This window comes from Haemorhous mexicanus, chromosome 15 (assembly GCF_027477595.1).
Source record: "Haemorhous mexicanus isolate bHaeMex1 chromosome 15, bHaeMex1.pri, whole genome shotgun sequence".
NCBI classification, from domain to species: domain Eukaryota; kingdom Metazoa; phylum Chordata; class Aves; order Passeriformes; family Fringillidae; genus Haemorhous; species Haemorhous mexicanus.
In genome coordinates, this window is record NC_082355.1 from 6,410,553 (window position 1) to 6,437,366 (window position 26,814).

The following is a 26,814-nucleotide window of genomic DNA, read 5'->3' on the forward strand; positions in this document are numbered from 1 at the left end:
TCTGCCTGTGCAGCACGGAGCCCCCGGGGCTCTCTGGCGGCAGCCGAGGTTTCTGGGGGCTCCCCAACACAAACAACAACCACAACCTTCAAAGTGCCTCTCGCACGCAGCTGCTCCGAGGGCAGATTCAGGTTTCCCCCACCCCCTTCTACCCATCCCTCCTTACAACACCCACCTGGCAGATAGCTAAAAACAATCTTTGAGTTTTTCAGGTGTGTTGGGAGGGATTTACCTGACATATTCCACCAGCCCACCAACCCCCCTGCAGTTGAAGTCCTGGATTTCATGGCAGAGCTGGTTAATCTAACAGTAAAAAGCGCTGCAATTATTTGGCTCTAAGGCTTGGGTCCTTGCCCAGTTCTGACACAGGCACACACACACACAACTTCACTGACGGAGCGGGCGATGCCTCTCCTCCTCCTCCTTCTCCTCCTCCTCCTCCTCCTGCAGCCCGTCACGGAAGGGCTGGCGCTCCTGCGAGCGAGTTCCACCCCTCGCAACTTTCTCCCTCGCTGCTCCCGACCGGTGCCGCCGGAGTTTCAGCCGGCAAAACCCCTGCCTACAGGAATTTCTCGGAGCCCTCTGCTCTGATTCGCAAGCACCATGGAGCCCCGGCGGGCAGCGAGGCGCTGCTGCCGGAGAGGATTTCCAGCGCAGGGAGCAGAGAGACAGTGAACTTCAGGAGAGGTTTCTCTCCTGTTGCAACAGGTAAGGCACGCTGCTCGCCGGTGTGGGGAGTGCAAATGACTCAGGGAGCAGTCTGTACAGCATGGATGGAGAAAGGCATGGAGGATGCAGAGATTTAATCGAGAAACTGCTTTTGCATGTGAGTAACTTGCTGGAAGCAGCCTTCACCTGCAGAGAGAGCTTTGGGATGCAGAGCTCTTCATCTCTTCCTCCCTTCTGACACCCCTAGCACAGGGCTCATGGAAGGAGGCAGAAAAAGCTTTATTCCTGTTTACATCTGGCTTAGCTGGGAAGCTTCAGCAGGCTGCAGCCAGTGCAAGCAGGTGGGCTCCAGGTATCAAAAGCAACGCTGCAGAGCAAGGCAGGTGTGGAGGGAGTGAGCAGAGGAGCAATCCAGGTGTCTGAACGGGGCAGGATTTCTGCAGGGGGCAAGCTTGTGCTGGAGTAAATGGATGAGCTGTGGCAGGAGCAGTGATGGTGTCTGGCTGTAGGCTCAGCTATTGACCCTGTACAACCCTGCTAACTGGGGTGAGGTGGTACAGCTCCAAACTCTGTCCCCATGTGCCCCATTAAGCCAGTTCCACTGTCAGCTCGAACTGGGCTGTGCTGTGGGGATCCCCGAGTACAGTCACAGCGCTGGGTTTCCCCTGCCCAGCTTCCCTGTACACTCAGGTAGGAGCTCCTCACCTGCCCCTTGGATGGGCAGCAGAGCCAGGGAGCTGAAGCCAGAGCCACCCTTTGTGTGTCTGCACCTTCATTCACTGCCAGTGCCTTGTGACAGGATGAAATCCCAGAGCGAGCCCAGTCCCACTTCAGGGCGTGCAGGAATTATTTCCTATGTACATGTGCAGCCCTGATAAAAGAGGTGGAAATACAGGCAGAGAGGCCTGGGCACTTGGAGCCAGCCCTTCCAAACTGCAGTTATCAGCTAATCAGCCTCCCGGGAAATTGAAGTTGGACTCGGTGGAGCACAGCACTCCAGAGGGGCAAAGATCAGCGGTCACGCGACTGAGGTTGCTTCAGAGGAAACCCTCAAAGAAAGCTCCTGCTCCTTTGCCTTTGTGGCTGCGGAGGGCTGAGAGTTTCCAGGTGGTGTGGAAATTCAGGCTGTGTGGTGGTGCAAGCTGGGCAGGCTCTGCTGGGCAGGGAGGGCTGTGGCCAACGGGCTCCTGCTCGCCCAGGGTGCCCTAGATCCTGGCAGGGGGACGTGGATTGCTCCGTTCCCCCATTCTGGCACTCAGAGGGGCAAAGAGCAGCCCGGGGATGTCAAGGGAGCTGCCGTGGCTCTCCAGGGTGTTGGCTAGAGAGACCTGGGAGGTTGTATGAGTTTTGGGAAAGCAAACAGTCTGTATTGGGCTCCTGAGCAGGGCTGGGCTGTCTCGGGATTCGGGACAGCAAAGTCTCCGGGCTTGGCATTGTGTGCTTTTATCATCTCCTAATGTGCAGCACACCTCACCTTATCGGGAACAGTTCAGGGACATCTGCCTGTCTGCTACAGGATTGGGGTGCCTGAGGCTCTGGGCAGGGAGAGGTCTCTAACCCAGCCGGGGGTTCGGGCTCTGCTTCTCCCAGCCTGCCTGTTGTGCTCAGCGTGCTCCGGGACATTCCCAAAATGAGCCCAGCTGCTCTGCCTGTGGAGGGGAGAGCGCAGCAGGATCTGCTCCTCTCCCTCCCGAGCCTTTCCCTCGCACCATGAATGCATTTCAAATCCTAATGTTCCCAAACCAGTGCAGCTCCCAGCCCTGCAAACAAACAAGCATCGCTCATGTACGGAGGGAGAGTTCAAAGGAGACACAACACCTGGAATCAAACATCTGTTAGGAACTAACGCATTTTGCATCCTGCTCTCCTGCCAACTGCTCCAAGGCAAGTGCTGCAGGATCGTTCCAGCTACCTGCATGCTGCAGCAATGGCATTCCCTGCTCCGTACGCCTCGCTTTGTTTAGTGCCACGTGTGGAGCATGCAAGTGCAGCTGCACCTCGAGCAGTTAGCACCGGGCTTCCTTCTGTATCATGGACAAACATAAGAGGATTAAATACCCCTGAGCCCTTTTAAATTTTTTTAACTGGGTTGGCAACATGGATGCTGCATTGTCTATTAACAAGCTGATCTGCTGAGCAAGCGTTTTTTCCTCTAACCACACTTTTTCCTTGGCAATAAGGCAGGTACTGCTTTATTAGCAAAGAAACTTTATTCTCTAGTTCTTGGAAGTAGGAGCTCCAGGGAGGGGCAGGCTGCAAGGGCTGCTAGAAAGGTTTGTAGCTCAGAAATGGACATGGAGCAGGGTTGAAACAAACCAAAGGAAACACTTTGCTTTTCTGTATGGAGGGCTTAATTAACTGTGGAACAAATTGCCACAGGCTATTGCAGACAGCAAAAATTGTGTTTGGCTTCAAACGAGATTTTGATCCATTTGGGATGGATGGCTCCAGTGAAGGTTTTTAAATGCAATAGCCCAAGATCAGACAGGTACTTGCACTGATGCTGAAAAGTGGGAGAAGGAGCAGGTTACCTGTGCCTTCTTTTTTATGCTCCTCCAGTAAGCAATCAAAACTGGCCATTTTGGAAGATAGAATAGAGAGGTAGCCAGGCAGGGCTATTTGGATGCTCTTCCATTGTGTGACTATTTTTGAGTGGCTGGGTTGCACGTTGGATAGAAGCTGTGACTCAGGCAGCCCGGGAGACGTGGGTTATGCCATGAATAGACACTCCATATGGCCCCGGTTGACAGGGACACTCTGTGCCCAGCCTGGTTGTCACAGGTGCTCCACGCAGTGTCCATGCACCCTTGCTGGCTCCACAGAGGTGCTGCAGTGGCAGGAGATCTCAGAAATACACTTCCAGCAGAGAGTCCGGGGCAGGAGGGAGTGACCTGTGCTGGGAGCACAAGGAGAGCTGACAAGGACACGCTGTGGCAGTCAGGCCAGGCTGGGCAAACGCGTCTGTCCAGAGGGTTAATCTTTTCTCCGGAGCTCCCCAGGGCACGGGCTGGCCTTGCAGCAGCTTGTGCAACACTTTGGACACGGCACAGGAGGTGGGCGGCTGCGGGCAGGTCCGGGAGCTGAAGGTTTTCTATCAGCTCGCAGGTAACCCTTGCATTCAATAAACACCTGCTGCAGGGAGTTTTTGTGGCACGGCTGTTGGCATGCTGGCCAGCCATCCTTTCACGAGAGAGGATCGTGCCCTGATTGTCTCATTCATTTTTTGTCCTCTGTGTCCTTACGCTGCCTCCAAAGGCAGGAAAGGGACGGGAAGGAGCAGCTGGAGGCAGACAGATGGACACGGAGAGAGAGGGGCTGCAAGCAGAGCAGAGAGCTGCGCTCTGTGTTCACCTGCGGGCTGCAGGAGGAAAGGACCGGCAGGGATCTGGACAGGGAAGGAGAATATCGTCGGATCGGTGCGGGGACAGGTCTGCAGGGTGAATGAGAATTGCCGGGTAGGAGGAAAAGGTGAGGGAGGAGCGTGGTGGGCAGGGCTGTGCTGCAGGGCAGACGGAGGCTGAGCTGTCCCTCCTCACCTGCATCCAGCGGCGCACAAGGTCCCTCACGCAGCTTTCACCACAAGATGCTCCTGGGCTCCTTTCCAAGGAATTTTAGCGATTTTAGGATAACATGTGTGTTCCCCACGGGGAATCACAGGAAGGGCACTGGAGGTGATGAGGGCAGTGGCCTCATAACCAACACCCAGGTTGAGTTAAGGTGGCAGTGAGGACTCGCAGGGTCAGAGCCCCTTCACACTGGGCAGAGCTGCTGCTCTCCCCAGGATGGATTGAGCTGAGCCCTGTTGGTGTCCGTGGGTCAGGTGTGAGTTGTGTGTGGGGACCTCAGCTCTCCCAGCTTTGCAGCACCTCAGTAAACAGCTGGTTTGTGAGCAGCAGAATTCATGAAGCTAGGTTGCCTGCGGCGCTCCCTCTTGTGTGGATTCTCTGATCTCTAAAAATCGGGTTGGGCCCACATTAGAGCTTTTTCTTCCAGCTGGGAGTCCTAATTTGGATTTCTCTCCTCGGTCCTGCTGCTTTTCACAAGCTTGTGCAAAGTTAACTCTTTTCAAGTCTTTGCCTATCTGGTTAAATTTGGCTGGAGCTGGGCAGTGCATCTGAAGGGTAGCAGGATTGACAGTGTGGTCCCCCACACCCAAATCCTTCAGCAGTCTGCAGACAGGAGAGTGATTATCAGTGCAAGATAACTTGCATCCCAAGCATGAGGAAAATGTGAAAGGCTCAGTACGAGTTTTGGCCGGAGAAAGCAATCAGAGAAGAGCCCAGGACCCCTTGTGGGCTCTCATAGATAGTTTGCAGTGAATGGGGCATGAGGTCCTTGGTGCTAAAAGCCTCCATGACATCACAGGGTGAGTGGTGCACAGTCCCAGCAGCAGCAGAGCTGGGGCACACTCATGTGAGATCCTGGCATGCTCCACCTGGCCCTTGTGCCAATGTGCTTGGGCTGTTGCTCTGTGGTGCTGAACCCCAGGGCCCCTCACACCCTGTCTGGTGAGCAGCTCCCCCCAAAATTCCTTCCTACCAGCACTGGCTGCCCCGTCTCCAGCCCCCAGGGCTGTTTCTTGTCCCAGCCAGCAGGTGCCCCATTCCCATGACAGCCACAGTGGGATGTGCTGTCTCTCCCTGTCTCCCAGCTGTCACAGCTGCTGTTCTTGTCCACCCCTCAGCACTTCCACTGGTTATCTGTGCAGTGGCAGCTTTTGGATCATAAGCAGGATTTACCCCCTTGCTCCCATAACTGGGTAGAGCAGAGGAAAGGGATCAGGAATGATGCATAAGGATGATTCCCTCTTGGCACAAGGGAGGTCACTTCCCTCCTGTCACACTTGCCCTGGGACAGGAGCCAGCAGCAAGGCAGCTGGCACTGCAAGGTTCCCTCAACCCCCAGACCTCAGTGAGGGCTCCATAGCTCTGGAGCTATTAACTCTTGCTCTAGAATGATGCTGCAATGCCAAGACAGATCATTGACCCTCACAACTCTGTAGAGAGTTCAGGCATGTTCACATTGTCCTGTGCCTAACAGATGAGCTTACAACAATGTCACCTCAGCTATGTGACACATCTGGGCCAGGCCTAGGTGTTGGCAGCAGTACAAAATCCAGCTCTGCCTGGGTTCCTCACAGAGCAGACAGAAATGCACGTTGCAGGTGGAAAGGTGGCCTTTGGCTTCACGTACCAGGTGATGCTGTGGGACAGAGGATGGCTTGGAGGAAAAGACACACAGCACCTGCTTGCTCCTGTGAAGGGTCAGACCAGGGCAGCAGGAGCACAGCCAAAGCCCCCAGGATGGAGGAATGGGTGAGATGTCCCGAGGGAAGGGGGTGAGTGGCTAGCTGGAGGAAGCCACAGTGGAGCAAGGTGCCTTTAGAGTCAGTCTGGCTCTGAGCATCCAACCTGTGGAACCTGGCACCATGACAAAGGTGGCAAAAGCATCCAGCTGTAAGGGGGAAGGAGGAGTTGGACATCAGAGTAACTAAATGTTTCCCAGCTACCCTTCCCTTGTGGAAGGCCATCCTGCCATCTCCTCTCTGGCTCTACTCATCCATGTCTTGCACTACTCAAGGGACAGCAACCCCCCTTGCTCCCACTGTCAGCCCTGAAGGATGGTCCTGGCAGGACCCCCACAGGTCCACTGGCCACGGCAGACCAGGTCTGGGGAAGGCAGGGCTGCCTCAGAATGAAGTTTTTCACCAAGCCCTACAGCAGTCCAGAGAAAAAGGTTATCTCTGCCAGATCCCCCTCCCAGCCTGTGGCCCAGACTGCCCCACACACCTCAGTGTCTCACAGGTTCCCAAAACCCCTGGGTTCAGGCACCTGCCTGGTTCAGCTGGCACACGATGGAAGGAACATCTGTAGTGCTTTAGGGCTGTACCTGTTCTGTTCAGGGACATGTGTGTGACCTCCTGCCATGCTGGGCAGGCCAGGGAAGGAGTCCCTGCTCTGCATGCCAGCATGAGACTCATTAACCCATGGCTTCCCATGGCTCTGCAGCTGAGAAGCCCTCAGCAGAGCCCACCCTGTCAGTGCACAGCCCCTTTCCCCCAGGAACAGAGCTCAGCCATGAAATGGTTGTGGCACAGGTCTGGCACTGCCACTCTCTGCCCTGACAGCATTTCATGGGACACTCTGAGCAAGGACAGTCCTTGGAGGTGAAGGGCACGTTCTCCAGGTTCTACATGATCAGCCACCTTGCTCCAGGCTGCCCAGCAACCTGGAAACAATTTCCAAAACTATGTCCAAGCCATTCAGAGATTGGAAAGTCGAGATGGGGAAGGAACAGCCCAACTGTGCCTGGATGGAATCTGCAAGTCCAGCAAAAAGCTGCACCCACACCAGCACAGCCCCCAAGCAGGCTGGTGTTGGCAGTTCTGCAAGCATCAGCCCTAAGAAACCATCCACAGGCGCTGGAAAACCCCGAGATAGATTGAAGAAGGAAACACTGTAACTTCAGGAGCTCTTTTCATTAGTTTCTGGCTTTGTGTAGTACCTCCAGGATTTGTTTCTCCTGTGCGCTGCAAAGCCAAGCAGAGACTGCACAACCAAAGACAGGAGCAGGATCTCCAAGGATGGGATGGTTTTGTTTGGTTTTTTTTCAAAGTCCAAGAAAACAGTTTGAAAGATACCCATCTCCACAGAGCATTCAAACCCCACGGAGTGACTGTGAGCAGCCATCAGGGAACTCCCCAATGGAAAAGGATCCAAATCCCACCAAAATCACTGTTGCAGAGAGGGCAAACATTAACCAAGCAGCACAACCTCCCTGCAGGGTGAACACAGGCTATTTCAGCATTGGGAAGCAAAACATTTCACAGACATGGCCAACACAGTGTCCATTTAACTCTGTGACTTTGCCACACTGAAAGCCCGGGGACTGCTTTCTGGTTGGTCCCGTTCGGGAGGCAGCTGCAAGGACACTGCCCCATCTTCTGCTCCACCGAGCCAGAAGAAGAGTGTTCCATCTCCTATTGCCTTCCCAAAACCTTGTACTCACCATCTTACAGGATTGCTCCCTTTGCTCTCTGTCTCTGTTTCACAATGGCCATTGAAATGCATCGGTAAACTAATGACTTGAACAGCCTGTCTCATCTCCTGCCTTTCGCTGTTCTTGCAGCCTCTGACAAAGAAGTTGATGTGTTTGGGGGTGATTTTGCTTGGTCCTTATTATGAGGAAGAGGCTGTTTCTTGTATTGAAGGAAAAAGGGAGAGAAAATGGAGGGAGGTGAGGGAAGAAAACGAGAGGTAGAAGGAAAACTTGGGATACATGCTTGCAAAAGAGTAGTAAGGAAGAGTTGTCCTTATTTTCCAATGAAAATGATTATTTTTCTTTAATCTTCTGATCTCAAAAACTTGTGCCAAGCCCCCACCACAGCTCACGAGGGGAATGCTGCTCTGGGTGCACTCAGCACTCGCCTTGTTTTGTGTTTTGGGTTTTTATTGCTTTCAAATGCTCCTCTTGAAGGGAATCAAAAGGTGGGGCTGGGGCCACACCTGCTTCCTGGCAGGCTGCAGCCCTTTTCTGCGATATGGCCAACAAACAGAGCAGCCCACACCTTGCAGGAGACCCCTGGGAGGGCCCCCAGAGAACCCCCTGCCCCTGCCCCAGCCACTCACCCCAGCTGGCCAGAATAGCCTTTTCCTGCACCAATACCCCCAAATCACCCAACTCCAGGGTCTCCCCACGCACACACTTTGAATCTCAGTGCTGTGTTTGTTCCCTCCTTTCAAGCCCGACAGATTTGGGCATGTCTTTGACAGAGGTTCACAATTTGGATGTTAAATTTAGCCGTGTGCTTGGGCTCTGATTAGAGATACCCCGACTGTTTACTGCCTTTGTGGGGAGTTTGCATCCACAGGGCTGAGGGGGAAGCCCCCCAGGCTCTCTGATCCTCGCCTGGTGATTAGGAAAGGAGGCTGAATCACCACATAATGATGCCCTGGTATTTCCCTCAGTTGGGAGCGTGCCCTGCCTTCCACACTCCATCCCACCTGGGCTTCCTCCAGCCCTGCTGGCTCCCCGTGTGCAGCCAGCTCCAGCAGGCCACAAAGAGAGCTGGAGCACTCTCAGGAGTAGAAATAAATGGTCCCATGAGTGAAGGGAGCAGAGGCAAGTGAGGGTGTTCAAGTGTTAAATGCTTGAAGCTGATCTGGCAGCCCTGAAGTGTGTATGGCCCTTGCCACAGGTCCTGTGGATCGTGCACTAATTTCTGACAGCGAAGGACATGAGGAATGGTTCTCTTAATCTGCATGAAAAATCTGTTTGATTTCACCCTGTTTCCATCTGGAGATCCTTGAAATCCGTGGCAAGGACCCCTGAGCTTGGCAGTGCTGCTACTCCTTGGAAGCCACCTGCGTTTGGGAATAAGGGCCAATAAATTGACTTTTTTTTGCTGGTTTCATGCTATGCAGAGCTTTCAACCCACGGAACAAAAGTCATAGAAACCCACCTCATTTTGTCTGGTTCATTGCTGTCATCTTCCAGGGTCAGTCTGAATGGGATTTTCCCTGGAGCTGAGCCAATTCACCAGATTTCCCCTCTCTTCAGAGCACTCTCCCCCTTTTTTCTGTAAAGTTTCCCCATGGCCCTTGGAAATGTCCCAGTCCCACTTCTGGAGAATTTTGCATTGTGACTGTGGCATAAATGATTCCAGAAGCAGAGGACAGATCAGGGACAGCACAGTCATCTCCCGGGAGATCTGTTACACTTCAAATTGCACCAAAACCATGCTGGAGAAAGAGCAACAAGACCCTCAGAGCATGATTGCTTCCCAGTGCAGCCTACTAAAGGAGAAACTGCAGCTGCAGGTCATAGGGGATGACTTCCAGGCCCAGGGTGGGAAGTTGCTGTCAGGGGACACAGACTCTGTGATACTGCTCAATTGAGCATGGTCCTGACACAAAGAAAAGCTCTTGAAAAGTTGATGGTGATGCCTCCTAGACAATTCTCCCCAAGTTTTGACTGTGTCTTTCAAAGTTTCAGATCATTTCCAGAGGAAATGAGGCTTCTGCATAGTCACTCTCCATCCCTCATAATAACTGCTGAAGCCATTGATAGCTTTCAGTTCAGCTAGTAATTGAGAGCAAAGCTCTAAGAAATATTGAGGTCACAACAGGTTTTGAAAAATAATTATCTGGACAGAGAAGTAAAACCCTGCTAATACAGAGGGGAAAAGCAGCAATGTTAAGTGAAGCCCTTCTTAGATGTCAGGAAGTACACAGGGAAGAGGGAGGTTAAGTACATTCCAGGAGAGATTCAGACGAAAGCTTGCATCTTGTTAAATGCCAGAAAACCCACTCCTTGCTGAAGGTTATCCTCCCATATTGAATTGCTGGTGCCCAGGAAGGCATGTGCTCTGGATCCAGCTTTTCTTGTGGTTTGGAGTTCATAACGTCTCTGCTCTGCGGCTTCTCTGATGTCTTATGAGAGATGAGTTCACATTGCCGTTTGAGTACAATTCAATTAAAAAGTCAATTAGCCCAGATACAAAGCGATTGGATTCATTAAGTCTGCTGTTGGTGGAGCAGCTGTGCTTTGGTTGCTGGTTTATTCTGCTGCCTTGCTGCACTCTGGGCTGTGTGGATTGCCCCAGCGCTCGCAGCCACGCGTGCGCAGCCTGCCAACGTCTCCTCTCCAGGTTCAGCAGTTGAAAATGCTGGAAGGGAGTAGCTCTAGGCAGGTCCCGACATGCTGCACAGCTCTGAAGAGCTGTTAAGTAACAAGCAACAAGCAGAGCTTTTAAGAACATGGTTTTCGACTTCTCAGAAGGAGCCACATGCCTTTCTGGGTCACCCAGCTCTGCCCTCCAAGTTTTTTTTTAATTTGAAGTACATTTGGGATTATGTTGTGTTTCCTAGAAGTGAAATGAAGGCATGAAAAAATGAGTCGGAATTTTGCCAAACTGAATTGTGTTGATTTCTCTCCAGCTTCTGGTAGTTTGACTTCAGCTTCAGAGCATTTGTTTCAAAAAGGAATGACCACAGAGAGATTTTTGGATGGTTGGCTTCTATTTACCAAGGAGGAAAGGATTTGAAGCAAATATGAAATTTACAGCTTTGTATTTATCAGTAATTAGACACCTCAGTGGGAGAATATGACACATACTGTTAGTTGGGATCTAACAATTTGTTCCTAGCATTCAACTTGAGTTACAAATTGAACTAGTTCTGGTTCTTAAAGAGATGAGTCTTGAAAAAGTGTCTGGAAAAACAAGTCTTCCCTGTTTAAATTAGGAATGTGCCAAATGACTGGCAGGTACTTGATACATAATTTAAATTTAAAACAGGAAGAAACAGTTCTAGATAAAGATCTCCTAGGATATCTAGGGGAAATATATGCACCTATATTTAGCTTATCCCTGGTTTCAACCCCTAACTGCACACACAGCAGCATGCACTTAGCTTTTGAAAAGAACAGGCCTTGATCCTTTAACAAGCTCTGCAAAGCTCCCTAATAAAGTTACATCACTGTTAATCATGTGTGCTCCCCAGTTCCTCCTTTGATACACCTTGTTCACAGAGATAAACTGTGGAGCCACAGCTGCTCAGGAGCTGTTGGAGAAGGAAGCTGATGGAAGGGGATCTTGGACAGCAGATCCTGCACAGGAATCCTGACCCTGAGGCTTTGCCATGAGAAGGCAACAGCCAGAGAGATTACTCAAGGGCTGAGTGTGACATGGGCAAAGTGTCTAGCTGGAAACCCGCTCCTTCAGTCAGCACAGAGGAGGCAGCAGGGTCAGGCCTGTGAGTTAGAACTTTGAGGTAATAGAGCTTGACTAGAAAGTGAGAGAAGGCTGTTGGAAAGGCCACATCATGGAGCTGCACATACATAAGGAATTTTTACAACATGGCATGTGTTCCCCATCATTGCTGGGGAAGGACAGCACATTCTGTAGCACAGGGAGAGAAAAGGGAAGAAAACCACAGAGAGACACATAAATCAGTTTGTATTTTGACTCTCAAAGATACTTTCCAGAAACCAGTGGAGAGAGAAGTTAAGATGGAGAAGGGAGGCTGGAGAAACAAAACAAGAGGAAGTTTGGATTATGGGTGGAGAGTGTAGATATGCTGTTTGACTTAGGAGAAAGCAGAATGAAGGGAGGGCGAGATTGTTCACAGAATAGCAAGTCAGCCTGATCAGAGCATTTTGCATGACTTAGCACATTTTGCCCTCTATAAAGGCAGAAACTGATGCAGAGAAAGTGAAGAAATCTGAGCCAGCATGGGGATGTGGGAGGACAGATCTGTCACTGGGACAGAGAGAAGAAGAGCTGAGCTAACAATTGAATCAATAAAGATCCGGGTAGACAGAGCAGGGAGGTGAGGCTGAGCCCTTGCAGACTTTTATCTGTAACGCACTGACCTTAATGAAGATTGTTCCTAACATTCTTCCTTTGACACCTGCAGGGCTCAAGGAGACGCCACACCATGGAAGTCTCCATCAGAAGTCACTTCCTGAGTGTTGCTGTTTTCCTGATGCATTGTGTGGTTCACAAGGCCAGCTGTGAGAAGGGCAACACTTCCCCTCTGCACTTCACACATTTCTTCTACAATGCCACCATTTATGAGAATTCAGCCCCCAAGACCTACGTGGAGAGCTACGTCAAGATGGGTATTTACAAGAGAGACCCTGAGTGGGACATCAGGTACAGAATAGCTTCTGGGGACAACACTGGTCTGTTTAAAACAGAGGAGCACGTGATTGGGGATTTCTGCTTCTTGAGAATAAGAACCAGGAGCAGCAACACAGCACTTTTAAACCGTGAGGTCAAAGACAGTTACATGTTAATAATCAAGGCCACTGAGAGCACCTTTGCCTATGAAGCCTGGGCTAAAGTCTTGATCCATATTCTGGACAGAAATGACTTGAAACCTCTCTTTTCACCCCCCTCCTACAAAGTGTCCATCAGAGAAGACACTCCTCTGAAAACTGTGGTCGGCACGCTCAGTGCCACTGACGCCGATGCTGGCCAGAACGCTGAGTTCTACTATGCCCTCAACACCAAGTCCAACCTATTCACTGTGCACCCCACCACGGGGGCAGTTATGGTCACAGGCAGGCTGAACAGCACGCATCGAGGCAGGCATAACCTGCAGGTTTTGGCTGTGGACAGAATGAGAAAGATCACGGAGGGGAATGGCTTTGGGAACTTGGCTAGTCTCACCATCCAGGTGGAGCCATCTGCCAGGAAACCCCCCTCTATCTCCTCGGTGAAGGTGACATCACCTGACTCAGACGAAGACTTTATCTATGCAACTCTCTCTGTAGAAAGTGGTGACTCAGAAGCAGGGATTGATTCAGTCGAGTTTGTGGATGGAGATCCGGGAAGACATTTCAAAGCCATCAGATCCTACTTTGGGAGCACTGAGTTCATGATTGTGTCAAACAAAGAGATAAACTGGTTACTTTACCCGTTTGGTTTCAACCTCAGTGTGCAAGCCAAGGACAAGAGCAAGCCACCACTGTTCTCTCCTGTCAGAGTTGTCCACATACCTCCCTCCAAATATGTTTCTGCCAGGTTTGAGAAAGAAGTGTACCGAGTCCGGCTCAGTGAATTTTCCCCAGCTGGAAGCCAAGTTGTTATGGTGAAGATCACACCAGCTGTCCCAAATCTTAAATACATTTTGAGACCGACTCCTGACAGTACAAGCTTTAAGATCAATCCTTACACTGGACTGATAACTACAGTCAGAGCAATGGACTTTCATGAGCAGTCTAGTTTTGAGCTTGAAGTTACAAGCAGTAACAGTCACACATCCACCACTGTTATTGTTGACATCACCGACTGCAACAATCACGCTCCAAGTTTTACTCAGTCATCGTACCATGGGGCCTTTGATGAAAATGTTCCTCCTGGCACCAGTGTCTTAACAGTAAGGGCTACAGACGAAGATGAAGGAGACAATGGCTTTGTCACCTACAGCATAGCCAACCAGAAACCAGTTCCCTTTGTCATTGACCCCTATTCTGGTGTCATTTCCACCTCCAAGTCGATGGACTACGAGCTGATGCAGAGGTGGTACCACCTGCGAGTGTGGGCATCAGACTGGGGCTCACCCTTCCGCCACGAGACTGAGGTGTACGTCTCCCTCACGCTCAGCAATGTCAATGACAACGCTCCTGTGTTTGAGAAGGCAAGCTGCAGTGGCACCATCCCACGGGACTTTCCAGTTGGGAGCCCTGTGGCCACGGTCTCTGCAATCGACAGTGATGAGCTGCAGCATATCAAATACGAAATCAAGTCTGGCAATGACTTACAGCATTTTGAACTGAATCCCATCTCTGGAGTAATATCCCTTAGAATATCTCTGCGAGATCTTCCTTCTGAACAGCCACTTTTCTACTCTTTGAAAATAACTGCAACAGACGGGGAGAACTACGCTTTGCCAACATCTGTAAACATCACTGTGGTCAGCCAAGGCCTCCCCGTCAAAATGCAGTGTGAGGAAACAGGAGTCTTGAAGCAACTGACAGAAACCATCATACACTCCATCGAGTCTCAGTCTCAAGGCCATGGGCAGGATGATGAAACATCTCTGAACTTGCACCTTATAAACCATAATGCTCCTAAGTTTGACGACAGCTTTCCACGATCCATTGATATCATAGAGACTGTTCCCATCAACTCAACTATTGCTGACCTTTCAGCCATCGATCCTGACACTGGTTTTAATGGAAAATTGGTTTATGTGATCTCAGATGGAAATGATGACAGCTGCTTTAAAATTGACCTTGAGCTGGGTCTCCTTCAAGTCCTTTCTCCTTTAGATCATGAGCAAACCAGCTTCTACATTCTCAACATTACAGTGTATGACCTTGGCACACCACAAAAATCATCTTGGAAACTATTGGCTGTGAATGTGTTGGATACCAATGATAATACTCCTAAATTCACTCAAGGTGCCTATTGGGTGGCAATACCAGAACATGTAGCAGCAGGAACAACAATAGCACAACTGAAAGCAGAAGATGCTGATACAGATGACAATGGGAGAGTAAAGTACTCCCTCCTAACCCCCACGGACAAGTTTGCCATTAACAGTGTCACGGGAGAAGTGACAGTTACAGGTGCTCTAGATAGAGAATTGTGGCCTTGCTATGTGCTGAAAATAGAGGCTAGGGACCAGCCCAAAACAGGCTTCCAGCTGTTCTCTGTTACAGACCTCGTTGTGACTCTGGAGGATGTAAATGACAACACCCCTCAGTGCCTCCCAGCCCTCAACAGTGTGAAGGTCCCCGAAGACCTGCCCGTGGGGACCCTTCTCCTGTTTCTGGAAGCTTTTGACCCTGACGCTGGCTCTGGAGGGGAGGTGAGGTACAGCCTCCTTAACAATGAGGAGATGGTGTTTCATGTGGATAAGCTGACAGGGGCGCTCCGTTTGGACAAGGAGCTGGACTATGAGAAGAGGGACTCTTACAATCTAACCGTGCAGGTCAGTGACGGTGGGAAGCCCTTCTCTCGCTCTTCCCTCTGCCACCTGGAAGTGAACGTCATTGATGTCAACGAGAACTTGAACCCACCACGCTTTGCCTCCTTTGTCTTCAAAGGCTGGGTGCAGGAGAACAGCCCAAAGGGCACGTCGGTGATGGTGGTCACGGCCAAGGACATCGACAGGGGCAAAGATGGAGAGGTTCAGTATTTCCTCCGAGAAGGCACTGGCCTGTCTGTCTTCCACATTGAAAAGGAAACAGGTAAGGACATCTTCATTTAATAGCATCCCTTGAAGGCTTAAACTACGTGCTGTGTTTGGCCTGGCTCCTTACAATGTTCTATGCATTCAAGCCTTTCTTGATTGTGCAGGGATTTACTAATTTACCCCTGGATCTGGGTAGGAATAAGCAGGAGTTTTTCTCCTTAAAATAACGGCAGATCAGTGTCTGTCCTCCCCCAAAATAGCAAGGTCTTCTCTATCACTTGTGTACCAAAACTTAACCTCAGAAGAAGCAATCCCCTCACGGTCTCACAGCCACACAGGGTGGGTGTGAGAGTTTGTGTGTGCAGCAGAGCAGGAAGCAGACTTGAGACTGCTCTGTCATCAAGGACTAAGTGGTCTGAGTTCCTTAAATCCCTCACAAACACTCCCTGTCCTTCTCCTAGGCACCATACGGACCATAGGATCGCTCGACCGAGAGGGAACATCTCACTACTGGCTGACTGTGCTGGCCCTTGACCTAGGAACAATTCCTCTGTCTTCTGTGACTGAAATTTATATTGAAGTCACCGATACCAATGACAACCCACCTCAGATGTCCAGACCTGTCTTCTATGCCTCTGTGATGGAGAATTCCCCACCAAACACATCAGTCCTCCAGCTTGATGCCTTCGATCCAGACTCCAGCTCAGAGGGAAAACTGACTTTTCACATCCTAACTGGAAATCCTCAAGGATTCTTCACCATTAACCTCATTACAGGTAAGACTGACCCAGCTCAGCATCTGTTTTTCAGGCTTCCAAGTGCCCGGAGGATGTTACATGTTCAATATAAACAGCCCACACAGCTGCCTTTGTCACACTTTTCTGCTGCAGCAAAAGTCCCAGTCTCCAAATACACTCTGTGGGGAGTCTGAGGATTGAAACCCTCAACCTGAGGGCTGCGATTTGCATCCAGATGGCTCTTAGATTGACACAAATGTGCTGCTTTCAAAGCCTTAAACAGTTGCTTTTAATTTTCCCCCTTATAAACAACTGTTGCACAGCCTGAGCCAGGGAACACCCTTCTGGAGGTGACTGTTCCTGACACAGACCCAGGCAGGATTAACAGAAATGAATTCCACTGCACTTAAAGACTCCACCCATTCTCCAGCACCATTAATGTAGTAAGTGTAGTAAGCCTCTTCTGCCATCTTCCTAGACTGTATCTTTCATCTGAGGATTATTTACCAGATCTTCCAGAGCCATCAAAAACCCGCTGATGTTTTGTGTAAACACCTTCCTCAAACTATCCCGGCAGAGCTGACATTGGGCCAGTCTGGCAGGGAAAGCTGTGCCGAGCCCTTCATGCCATCAACTCCTGGGAGAAGAGGGAGGGCAGGGCACAGAGACTGAGTATGGGAGAGTATTAATTGCATGACTTTGATCTCCTGGAGATGATAAAAGCCATTCAGCTACTGCAGCGGAATGGAAGCTCGCTCTCAGATGAGGAGCTGGATGGATTGGAAAAGGCTAGGGCTGCTCTCAGCTACATGTTACCAGTGGTGTTATGGCTGTCTGGCAGTGCTCTACAGCTGGCTAGGAGGGCAATGGAAGAAAGAAATTATTATTATTATGAAATACTAAAATCTTTTTGTCACAAGAACCTCACAGGGTGTATTTACATGGCACTGTATAAATGCACCTGGAGATGTCAGCTAACTGTGACCACTGCTGCCCACAGCTGTAGCTGTCTGTGATGCCAGAAGCTTTTTATCCTGGTCAGGACATTGCTTTGCATCCAACTTTCCCACATAATCCAAACAGCCATGCACAACCCAGCCCCAGGACAGCTTACACAATGCAGGGTTCTGCAGAAATGTTCCTTCAGAAGCCCTGTTGCATAAAACCACTGCCATTTGATGGGATGTGGAGCAGGATGGCTGTCAGGACACCAAGCTGGCTCCCCTCTTCAGCTGAGACGCCGGGCACCCTGCAGGAAATTCAGCCTTCATGCTGCAGGCAAAGCTTTCAGCCCCATTTGAGTGCAAAGTCAGGATCCAAGGCTGTGCTGTAGCAAAATGAGTGACTCTGGCAAAATCCAAATGTTTGCTAATGAGACACCTCACCTCTGAGCCATCCCATTAATTCTATCTTAGACAAAAAAAGCTCTCTCAGGTATGAGTCATCTCCTCTCCATCTCTCCCTATACTCGGGTCATTTGCATGAGAAGAGTGATAAGTTTGTCAGTTCTGAAAGAAACTCATGGGCTGATCTTATCTCTTGGACAGTTGCTGGAAGTCTCTTCTTTAAACCCTGAGCTTGGAGGTTGTTTAAGGTCCTGCTTCCAAGCCTGATGAGGATTCAGTTATCCATTATTTTACTTGCATGTCACCCAAAAGAACCTATAATTACCTGTGAACATTGGCATAAACGGAGCAGTTATACCCTCATGTTTACAGTATCTAAAGAGAAGTCATTTGCTGCTGCTGCCAGAAGGAATATCTCAGCTTGTCTAACGTTCAGTGCCCTAGGCAGCCTTTTGGAAACCCAGTAGTATTTTCATTCTGCAGGCTAGTTGTTCCATTAAGTAGAATAAAACAATAATCTTTGGTCTCAGTTTGGTAGTGCAGTGCTGGAAGATGAACTGCTGTCATCCCCATTAGTGCAGGATTGTATTAAAAAAAAGAAAGGGTTTTCCCACTGCAGGGCAGAAGACTGTGATCAAGACTTCTACTTTTCACTTATCCCACATGGTCATTGTCATCAAAGGACAGACAAATAAACACACTGGCACTGAAATAAGCCAGAACACAAGAGGGCCAGAGGTCAGTCTGGGTCTCTTCTAGGTAGGACATTTCTGGTAGTGGCCTCTAGGCAAAGGGAGAGGAGGAGGAGGAGGAAGCTCATTCTCATCCTGTGTCTTAATAGGAATTAAGGTCCTGATGTGCTGCTACATTCTGCTACACCCAGAATAACCCTGCAGAATAGCCCTGGATATCATTTAGGGCAGAGTGACACACTATTGCAGGTAACCTAATTCGGTGCCTGGTTGTGTGTTTGATTCAGTACCTTGACATGGGTGGATTGGCCAGTGGAGACATAACCAGCATGGCCCCTTGACTTCTCCTGAGGCCTTGCAGGGGAGCCAGGAGCAGCCATGATACCTGTCCTGGGCTTCTCCAGCATTCCCAAACTCCCACAGAAAGGCTGTAAGATCTCCAAGCTCTCAGTTCTCTAAAGAGGGTGGAGAAAAAGGAGGAAAATACATGAAAGGCTAGTGAGAAGAGGGAACAAAACTGTGCATGGAGATGAAAGCTCTGTGCCATGGGCGATGGAATCTCTCCAGCCCAGCCTGGCAGCTGGTGTGGAGCAGTGTTTGTGGGAGACAGGGGTAGATAGCAGGGTTTGGGGTATTCTTCTGCTGGAAAAGTTTTCAGCTTGTTTTGTTCAGGAGGAAGTTTGAGTCCAGACAGGACCAGGAGGAACTGGGAAGCTGTGGCAGGAGGAGTCAGGACAAAGCCATTCATCCTGCTGAAAGACTGTTTGGAGAGTCCTTTTACTTTGGATTATTTGTCTCCAGTTCTTATCTAGTGCTTGTTCTTCTGGTGTTTCTTCTGCTGTGACAGTGTCCATTGGCTTCCCCAGGATTCCTGTGTGTTCCCTGCAAGGAAAGATTTCTCTACAGGGAAGGACATCCTGCTCCTTAGGCCCAAGGGATGGTTGCCTGGCTGCTCCCCAAAATCAACATAACACAGCTGAGCATGGAGTAGTGCACAGTGGGGTCAGAACAAGAGGTGGGGTGGTAAGAAGAGAAGGATAAAAAGGTTAAATGGAAACAGGAATAAGACAAGAGAAAAAGGGTTTTAGGAGGACAACCTCTTCCCTTCTCAAGCTCTTGTGAATGCCTCAGTGCCTGCAATCCTGGTTCCTGCTATTTTAACTATCTTAGATTTTCCCCCCTGCATCAAGGGCAGGGGGCCAGCAACCTCCACCCCAGCCCTGTTCTTGCCAGCAGAAGTTATTACTATTTTTCGTTCCCTGACAACCGTGCCCTGGTAATTTTGGTGTTCTTGTTCCAACATGACCAGCCTTCCTCTCTGCCCTTTGCAGGCAGCAAGCAGGAGGGAGACAGACAATCTTTTCTCACTGCTGTGTGTGGACAGGCTGCTGGAACACAGTCTATGCCTGCCTGCATGCAGGCAACAGAAGGAACTGTTCCTGGACCTTCACCTGGATGCAGAGCTTGGCTGATTAGTCAGGTGCAATTAGGACCTTTGACAGTGTTGTTCAGTCTCTGTAGGATTCAGCAGAAACCATCAGGGCCTCATGGAAGAGCACAAATAAAGGACACCCACTCAACTCCATCACACGTCCCATGGGACAGGCCAGATGGGGTTTTCCAGCAGGGCAGGGTGCTTATAACTCACACACATGCACATGCACACACAAAACACTCATTAAAACTAAGCGTGCACTTCCCAGGCCTTGTAGGGGACAGCAGAAAGAACCAAGGAACTGTGTCCCCAGGCCACAAAAGCTGATGGCAGTTCCCCTTTAATAGCAGCTTCCAATTGCATTTTAGCCCTCTGGCCTCACAGGGTGTATACCAGCAGCACCAAATGAAAATGTGCATTAATTCCAGGCCTCTCTCAGGAGCCGTGTGCAGGGTCCAAGTCCCCAGCTCTGGGTGCTCTGTGCCCGTGTGAACACTGCTGTCAGTTTGTGCATCTCAGCACTGCCCAGCACCCAGGCTCCAAATGGGAATTAGGGTGATTAACCCTAATTAACTAACCACAAGGCCTTTCAGATCCCAGGGCAGAGTGGTAACTGGTTTCAGAGGGGGGAACCAGGAGCCACGTTTGGGCACGGAGTAAGGGACAGAGTTTGTCTGGGGTCAGGAGGAGAAGCCAACCCTTTGCCTTGTGGCTCAGCAGATGTGAAGATAAAGCAAAAAAATTCCATCTGGTGAGACTCCCAGCTGGGATACAGCACAGGTTCTGTGACAAAGAGCAGGGGGTCAGCCCTTACTCCCCAGGAGATAGGAGCATCTTCAGTGATACAGACATTCAAGTTTCATTAAATTCCAGTTCATCTGCCTTCACTACAGTCCTCCTTCTCCAGCACTAGAAAGCTGTGATCCTGCTTTCTTTCATTTTTTTCATTGAGTCATGGAAGAATTTCAGGGTGTGGCCAAGCAAATCCAGATAGTTGCTTTAGAGTGGTCAAATTCCCTTCCATCAGGCGTGCAGTAATCCAGTACAAACTAGGTGTTAGTCTGCTGCAACTGGATTTTGGAATCTGATAAACCAGAAGCATCCCCAGTGTGCACATGGGTGTCTGTTTTCCATATCTGTGTGTCCTGTGGAATTTTTAGGCCAAAAGTATGAAGCATTCCCTGAAGTAGCTGGTGTTCTGGGCTCAATATTGGTAGTGAGGACAGGAACATCAGAGATCTCAGTGAGCTGCTGCTGCAATTCCTTCTCCAGGCCCCCATTAGGAGTGCATTTCCATGAGTTTTGCTGCTAATGGAGCCATACAGGCTCTCACTAACCTGGGAAAATTTTAAAAGCTCCTCAGCCAGCGGGCTCTCTGCTGAGTCCTCTTCACCTGCTGAGATGTTAAAAGGATGATTAGGGAGAGAAAAAAACCCACTATGACAGACAAGCAAACAGAATTTTTCAAGCCATCCTGTCATAACGCATTAAGGAGTGTTGATTTATGATTGTAAAGGCATCAAATAAATGTTCAGCGCCATGGCTGGTGCCAAATGGGAATAATCCCAGAGAACAAGTGGAAACGGTGAACACGTGTCATGTTCCAAGCAGCTGCTCCTTGCTCCCTCCTTCAGCTGCCTCGTGTTTCCTGCAGCCATCTGAAATTTTCTCCTGCCTGTCATGCTCAGGCAGACATTAACAAAAACTATGGTACAGCTGAAGACAATAGTGTTAATTAAAACTGTCTGGTTTTGCACCAGAAGTGAGAGTTGAGATGGGTTCATGCAGCTGGGATGTACAAGTGTTTCAGGGCACACAAGTGCACGTGCTCACACCGCTGCACATGCATGTGGCATCCCATGGGAAGCATTTCCCAGGGTAGCATGAACCTGTGTCAGTGCTTGCTGTGCTCAGGGAAATGCACCCTGCCTTTTGCTGGTGTGAAGAAGCAGAACTTCCCTTCACAGGGAAGAAAGAGACCTTGATAACTGGGAGTGGACAAAAACACTCACCTGTGTCAGCCTTGATGACTTTCAGGAGGTCAAATATTACATATACAATTTTCAGCCTTGGTACAGCAGTTGTAAAATGGTCTAGAGCTGCTTTTCCCCAGAAGTGAAGAGTCAAGGCACTCAGCAAGGACTTTTATGAAACCAGACATGGAAAGAGAAGCCTCAACTCCATCCTTTCCACACTTGTTTCTACTCAGCTTAGTCATTGACAGGCCCAAAAGGGACAATTACGATGTTTTTGTTTCAACTCTAGTTTATTATAGCCACAATTCTTCCCTCCTGTATCCAACCTGTTCCCTGTGGTTAAACTACTGTGTATTTTTCAGAAATCCCTCAAATCTTGCAATTGTTGGAGGACTCACCCTGTGTCTCAGCAAGGCTTAAATAATATTCCAACATTATTTTTGACTGTGTGCCTTGTTTTTAGCCTGAATGCATTTGTTCTAGCAGTTGAGTAGAGGGTATTTCCCAGGAGAGAAGACAAACTTTTGTTAAAACACTGTAAATTACAAAGAGCAAGGTTCAGCAGAGGAAAAACAGGAGTAGAGACTTGTTACGAGGCTTGTTAAGAGGCCAGACTTGTGCCAGCACATGCAGAATGTTTCTTACTTAGAGGCATAAGAAAAGTTTTGTTTTTATGGTCCTGCAGCTTTTCTCACCTAATGCCTTGCCAACCCTCAACTGATGCAGGCATCTGGTAGGTGTTCCCCCTCCTCCGTGGTCTCTGTGATGAGAGAGCAGCAGCAACTCCTCCACAGAAGGATTCATGCTGGGAGGGGATGGGTTACCCTCTGGGGGTATCTTTCTCCTCTGATCACAAAGGGAACCTGAAACAGGACAGGTGGGCAGGCTGATCTTGGGCATTCAGGGATCTGATCAGCCCTGGATTTTCTTGCATGCTGAGTCTTGGAGCTCAAAGGGTTTCTTTCTTGGCAGGTCTGATTTCCACGACTTCATGGCAGCTGGATCGAGAATACAAGGCTGAACATATCCTAGAGGTGGGTAATGATGATTGTAATTAGTTTTATTTACCTACAAGTGTATTAAGTCCTCAAAGGGCTTTCCTTGCATGTTGGAGCACAGAGAAAGAATCTCATCCCATCAGCTCCCAACTGCTGGGAAACTTAATTAAGTGGTGTGTGTTAACCCAAGAGACAGCTGCAGCAGTACTGCAGGGTTTATTATTTTCTTGCTGAGGACTGGAGCAAAAGTTCTGTTCTGGAAGCTGTGGGAATGCAGGAAGAGGACTGGAACTGTCCTCTAGCAGTATGGTTTATACAATATGGGGGAAAGAACAAGCCAGAGAAACCCACCCTAGTTCATCTCATTGTATCAGATATTGCTGTGTAGCTTTGCTCACCAGCCCCCATCCTCAGATGCTCACAGCTATGAGTATTCCCATCAGAGGGATCTGGAGGTTTTTAAGTCTATCAGGGTCTATAATTTCTCTCTGCAATGCAACATGCTGGGAGCGTGCCCAGGCAGGGCAGGGTGAGGATGGCTGGTGCCTGGCCAAGCCATGGCAGTACAGATGTTTTGAGATGTGTGATCTCTAATGACCAGCCTGACCCGCTGCCCAGAGCAGCTGGAGGCAGGAGCCCTGCAGACTCATCCCCCCGTACGTGGACAGGCCCTGCACACTGCTATCTGCAGCCACCAGGCTTTCCCCTGCAGAGAGGAGCAGTGCCTTTGAAAATGCTGAGATACAAATGCAGACCCTTACAAAACCCCCCTAGCTGAGTCCGGGCTCACCAGGATGCAGGCTGGCTGGCCACACTCTAGGTCACCTAGGAGCCCTGTCACCTACTCCCTTTGCTTGCTGACAGGTGGCTGTCTCTGACAACGGAGAGCCAGCCCTGAAGTCCACCAGCAGAGTCGTGATCCAAGTCCTGGATGCCAACGACAGCCCTCCCAGTTTCCCCCACAAGCTGTTCATGGTGCAGCTCCCCGAGAGAGAGGCCTCAGAGACGCCGCTGCCGGTGTACAGGCTGATCGCTTCTGACCGCGACCAGGGCCAGAACAGCCAGATCACCTACACCATCGAGGAGGAGGAGGAGGGCATCTTCACCATCAACCCCACAACTGGCACAGTCTTCTCCAGGAAAGCTTTTCCTGCCTCCGAATACAACATACTCACGGTGAGAGGAGAGGGAAGCACAAAGAGCTGATAGGGAGAGACAGGCAGAGAGGGAAAGAGAGAAGGGGGTTCACAAACAGAAAAGATGAAAGGAAAGAGATGGAGAAAATGCAGCAGTGGAGAGGAGGAGAGCTTGAATTAGGCAAACGTGTTAAGAGGGAGAGAAAGTGGGAGGGAATGGTAGGAAGTGCAGAAGGTAGGAAGCTATTAAAAATGGACAATAAATTTAAAGTTAACTTTCCAAGCTACCTTCAAAAAGGAATACAGTGATCCATGATCCCATATGGATGTGGACCCAAACCTGAGCAGTCTTTGTGTTCCATCATGCCTCTATACGATGTTTGATCAGGCTATGGAGCTTGGATGTAGGTTCAAAGCCTTCCCACAATATGTGGGTCCTTGCAAACAAGGCTTGTGATCCAGCTCTCTGCTATGGATAGAGCTTGGCAGATTTACTTGTTGGTAAAGAGGAATTTGGGTTGCATGGCTCTGCCTTGGAAGCAGCCAGAGCAGATCCTGCCTCAGGATCTGTTTGATGGGATTTTGGGCACACTGGGAGCTGAAACTCCCAGTGGGTGGGAGAAGGAGCTTTTCATGGAGCTCCTTTGAACTAACTCAGCTTTCTCCCTGGGTGCACATGCCTTTCTCTGCAGGTCAAGGCCACAGATGGTGGCAGCCCCCCACTCTCCTCCCACGTGAGGCTTCACATCAGCTGGGTTGCCCGGCCGGGCCCTTCTTCAGAGCCTCTGGCTTTTGATGAGCCCCACTTCAACTTCGCCGTGATGGAAACAGATCCTGTGAACCACATGGTGGGAGTGATCAGCATTGAGATGGGCCCCAGCCAAGTGTGGTTTAACATCACAGGTGAGGCACAGAAATCAGAGCAGGGCAGAGGTGTCTGTGAGCATTTGCTCTGGCTCCCTTGGCTTTCAGTACTCGCATGCCTGAGCTAATGGAATTGTTTGCTTTAGGTATAGCTGAGCTACAGGGAAAGCTTTCTCACAGGCACCAGGAGGTTTAAACAGCCATTAGACAAAGCTGCCCATCCAAGGCCTCAGGTGCCAAGTGCAATTACCCAACATGCTTTTTTAATGGCAGTCTGGAACTTGCCTGTGTTTGAGGTGTTCTCCGATGTCGCACGAAAGGCAGGGCATGCCAGTGCCAGCTCCTACAGGGAATCAAGTGACACTCTTGGTTTTGTTAAAACTGCCTGCAAGGATCCAGGTGTGTGGCTGAGTGTTACAGATACCCCCCAAATCTCTCTCCATGTTGAGTCTTGAGCAGGGAACTGAGAAGGAGGCATTCCTCAAAGACCTGGTTTGCCCTAACTTGTGGGGCTCTCCCTTCCTCCTCACCACATCCCAGGGGTGATTTAGACATGGAATGTGGAGCTCTAGGGCCTCCTTTAAGACACAGGATTCAGAGGGGACGTGGGCTGTCACCCCAGGCTGTCACACTCCAGGCAGCTTGTGCAGAACTGGTCCTACCAACAAGGGCCAATCGTGCTCCTGTAATTTGATGTTTTGAAGTGGTGCCCCAATCTACCTTGCACAGCCTTTCCCTGGTACTGCCTGCAGGGCCTGCCCTTGTCAAACAAAGCCTTAATTGGGCAAGTGAATAGTTTTTCCCCTTGCTGTGTTAGGGCAAGGATAATGGCATATAAATATAATTAACCAACAAGAGATACAACCCTACAAGGAGGAAGACAATATCAGTGCAAGGTTTTTCTGGCATTAGTAGTGTCTGCTTGGGTCTGCAGGATGAGCGGTGTATTCCTCTGAATGTTATCCCATCATTTCCCTGCTGAGTGCTGGAGCATAGATTGACCTCATCTTTCCCAGTTCCTAGAGCTCCAAGTGATGCTGAAGGCTCTCTTGGTTTCTATCCTGGTGGAAAAGGACAGGATTTTATTTTCCCTGCCAGGGAAAGACAGCGTCATGGTACCTGGCAACCAAGGAGGTGATGCAGAGATCCAGGAGCCTTCAGCACCTCATTCAAAGTTTTACCTTCACCAGACCACAAACACCCTGTGACTGGGATTGATGGAGTCTGCAAAAATTCTGACAAAGCAATATTGCTCTTCATCCCTTTCCTTTTCTGGGCTTCTTCTTTCCATTGGGCACTGTGCACAGAGAGCTCTTCTCTCTTTTCTGAGGGAAGGACATCCATGGATCTCTCTCCCTCTGTCTCTGCTTCTTTCTGTCTTCTTCCCAGCAGGAGAGCAGTGGTCCAGATGGCTGGTGAGCACTGCATTCCTCCAGCAAGGGAAGAGATGTAATTTTACAACCAGCAAAGATTTTACCAGCTGGTACTAGAATAAAGCAGAATCCAGAGCCTCCAGTAGCCAGGAAGGAAGAAGTTGAGACGTGAGATAAATTACAGGAAACTGTTTCAGCTTCTCCATATCTCAGAGGAGCTTTGCAGGGTTTAATGTGCAGGAGGGGCCCAACAGGCCCCAGCAATTGAGGCATGAGAAAGGAGCTGCCATGCCAGGGCTGAGCAGCAGTAGGGTGAGGGACAGCCTTCTGCTGCTGAGCTGCTCAGGCCTGCTGTTCCTGGCAATTCTCAGCCATCTGGGTTGGAGGCAACAGGCTCTGCTCACCCTGGAAGCACCGTCTGCCTCCCCAACTGTTGGAGTGTTGGGAATTCAGGGAGCTCACAGGCTTCCAGCCATGGTGATGAGGACCATTGCTGATATGCCCACAGTGTGACCTTGAATCAGAAGCCAGCAAGAGCCCTGTTCTACCCAGCAGGTCCCTGGTCCATGCTAAGCCAGTGATGATGCATGACTGGAAACCTTGTGCAAATAAATCAATGCTCAAATGGGCCTGTTGCCAATCTAGCCAGGACATCACATGCATAAGTGCATCTTTTCCCCTTCTCTCCTCCTCCTCATTTTCTCTCATTCCCCTCATCTTCCTTTTCACACTCCTTTGTCACCATCTGTGACTATCCCTTTGTCCAGCTTTGCTTTGTCCTCCCCACCTCCTGTGTGCATCCATCCATCTATCTATCTGTCTGTCTATCTATCTATCATCATCATCATCATCATCTATCATATATCTATCTGTCTGCCTGTCTATCTATCTATCTATCTATCTATCTATCTATCTATCTATCTATCTATCTATCTATCTA

General features: G+C 49.8%; 1 protein-coding gene across 1 annotated transcript in view; it reads left to right on the plus strand.

Annotated features, from left to right (window-relative positions):
• Window positions 1-381: 381 nt before the first annotated feature.
• The window catches only part of FAT2 (FAT atypical cadherin 2), a 55,815-nt gene continuing 29,382 nt past the window's right edge, over window positions 382-26,814 (plus strand). Inside the window, exons 1-6 of the mRNA XM_059860291.1 lie at window positions 382-708; window positions 12,087-15,372; window positions 15,779-16,093; window positions 22,476-22,537; window positions 23,366-23,677; window positions 24,330-24,540. Of these exons, the coding sequence (XP_059716274.1) occupies window positions 12,108-15,372; window positions 15,779-16,093; window positions 22,476-22,537; window positions 23,366-23,677; window positions 24,330-24,540 (4,165 nt within the window). The 5' untranslated portion in view covers window positions 382-708; window positions 12,087-12,107. The remainder of the gene's footprint in view (window positions 709-12,086; window positions 15,373-15,778; window positions 16,094-22,475; window positions 22,538-23,365; window positions 23,678-24,329; window positions 24,541-26,814) is intronic.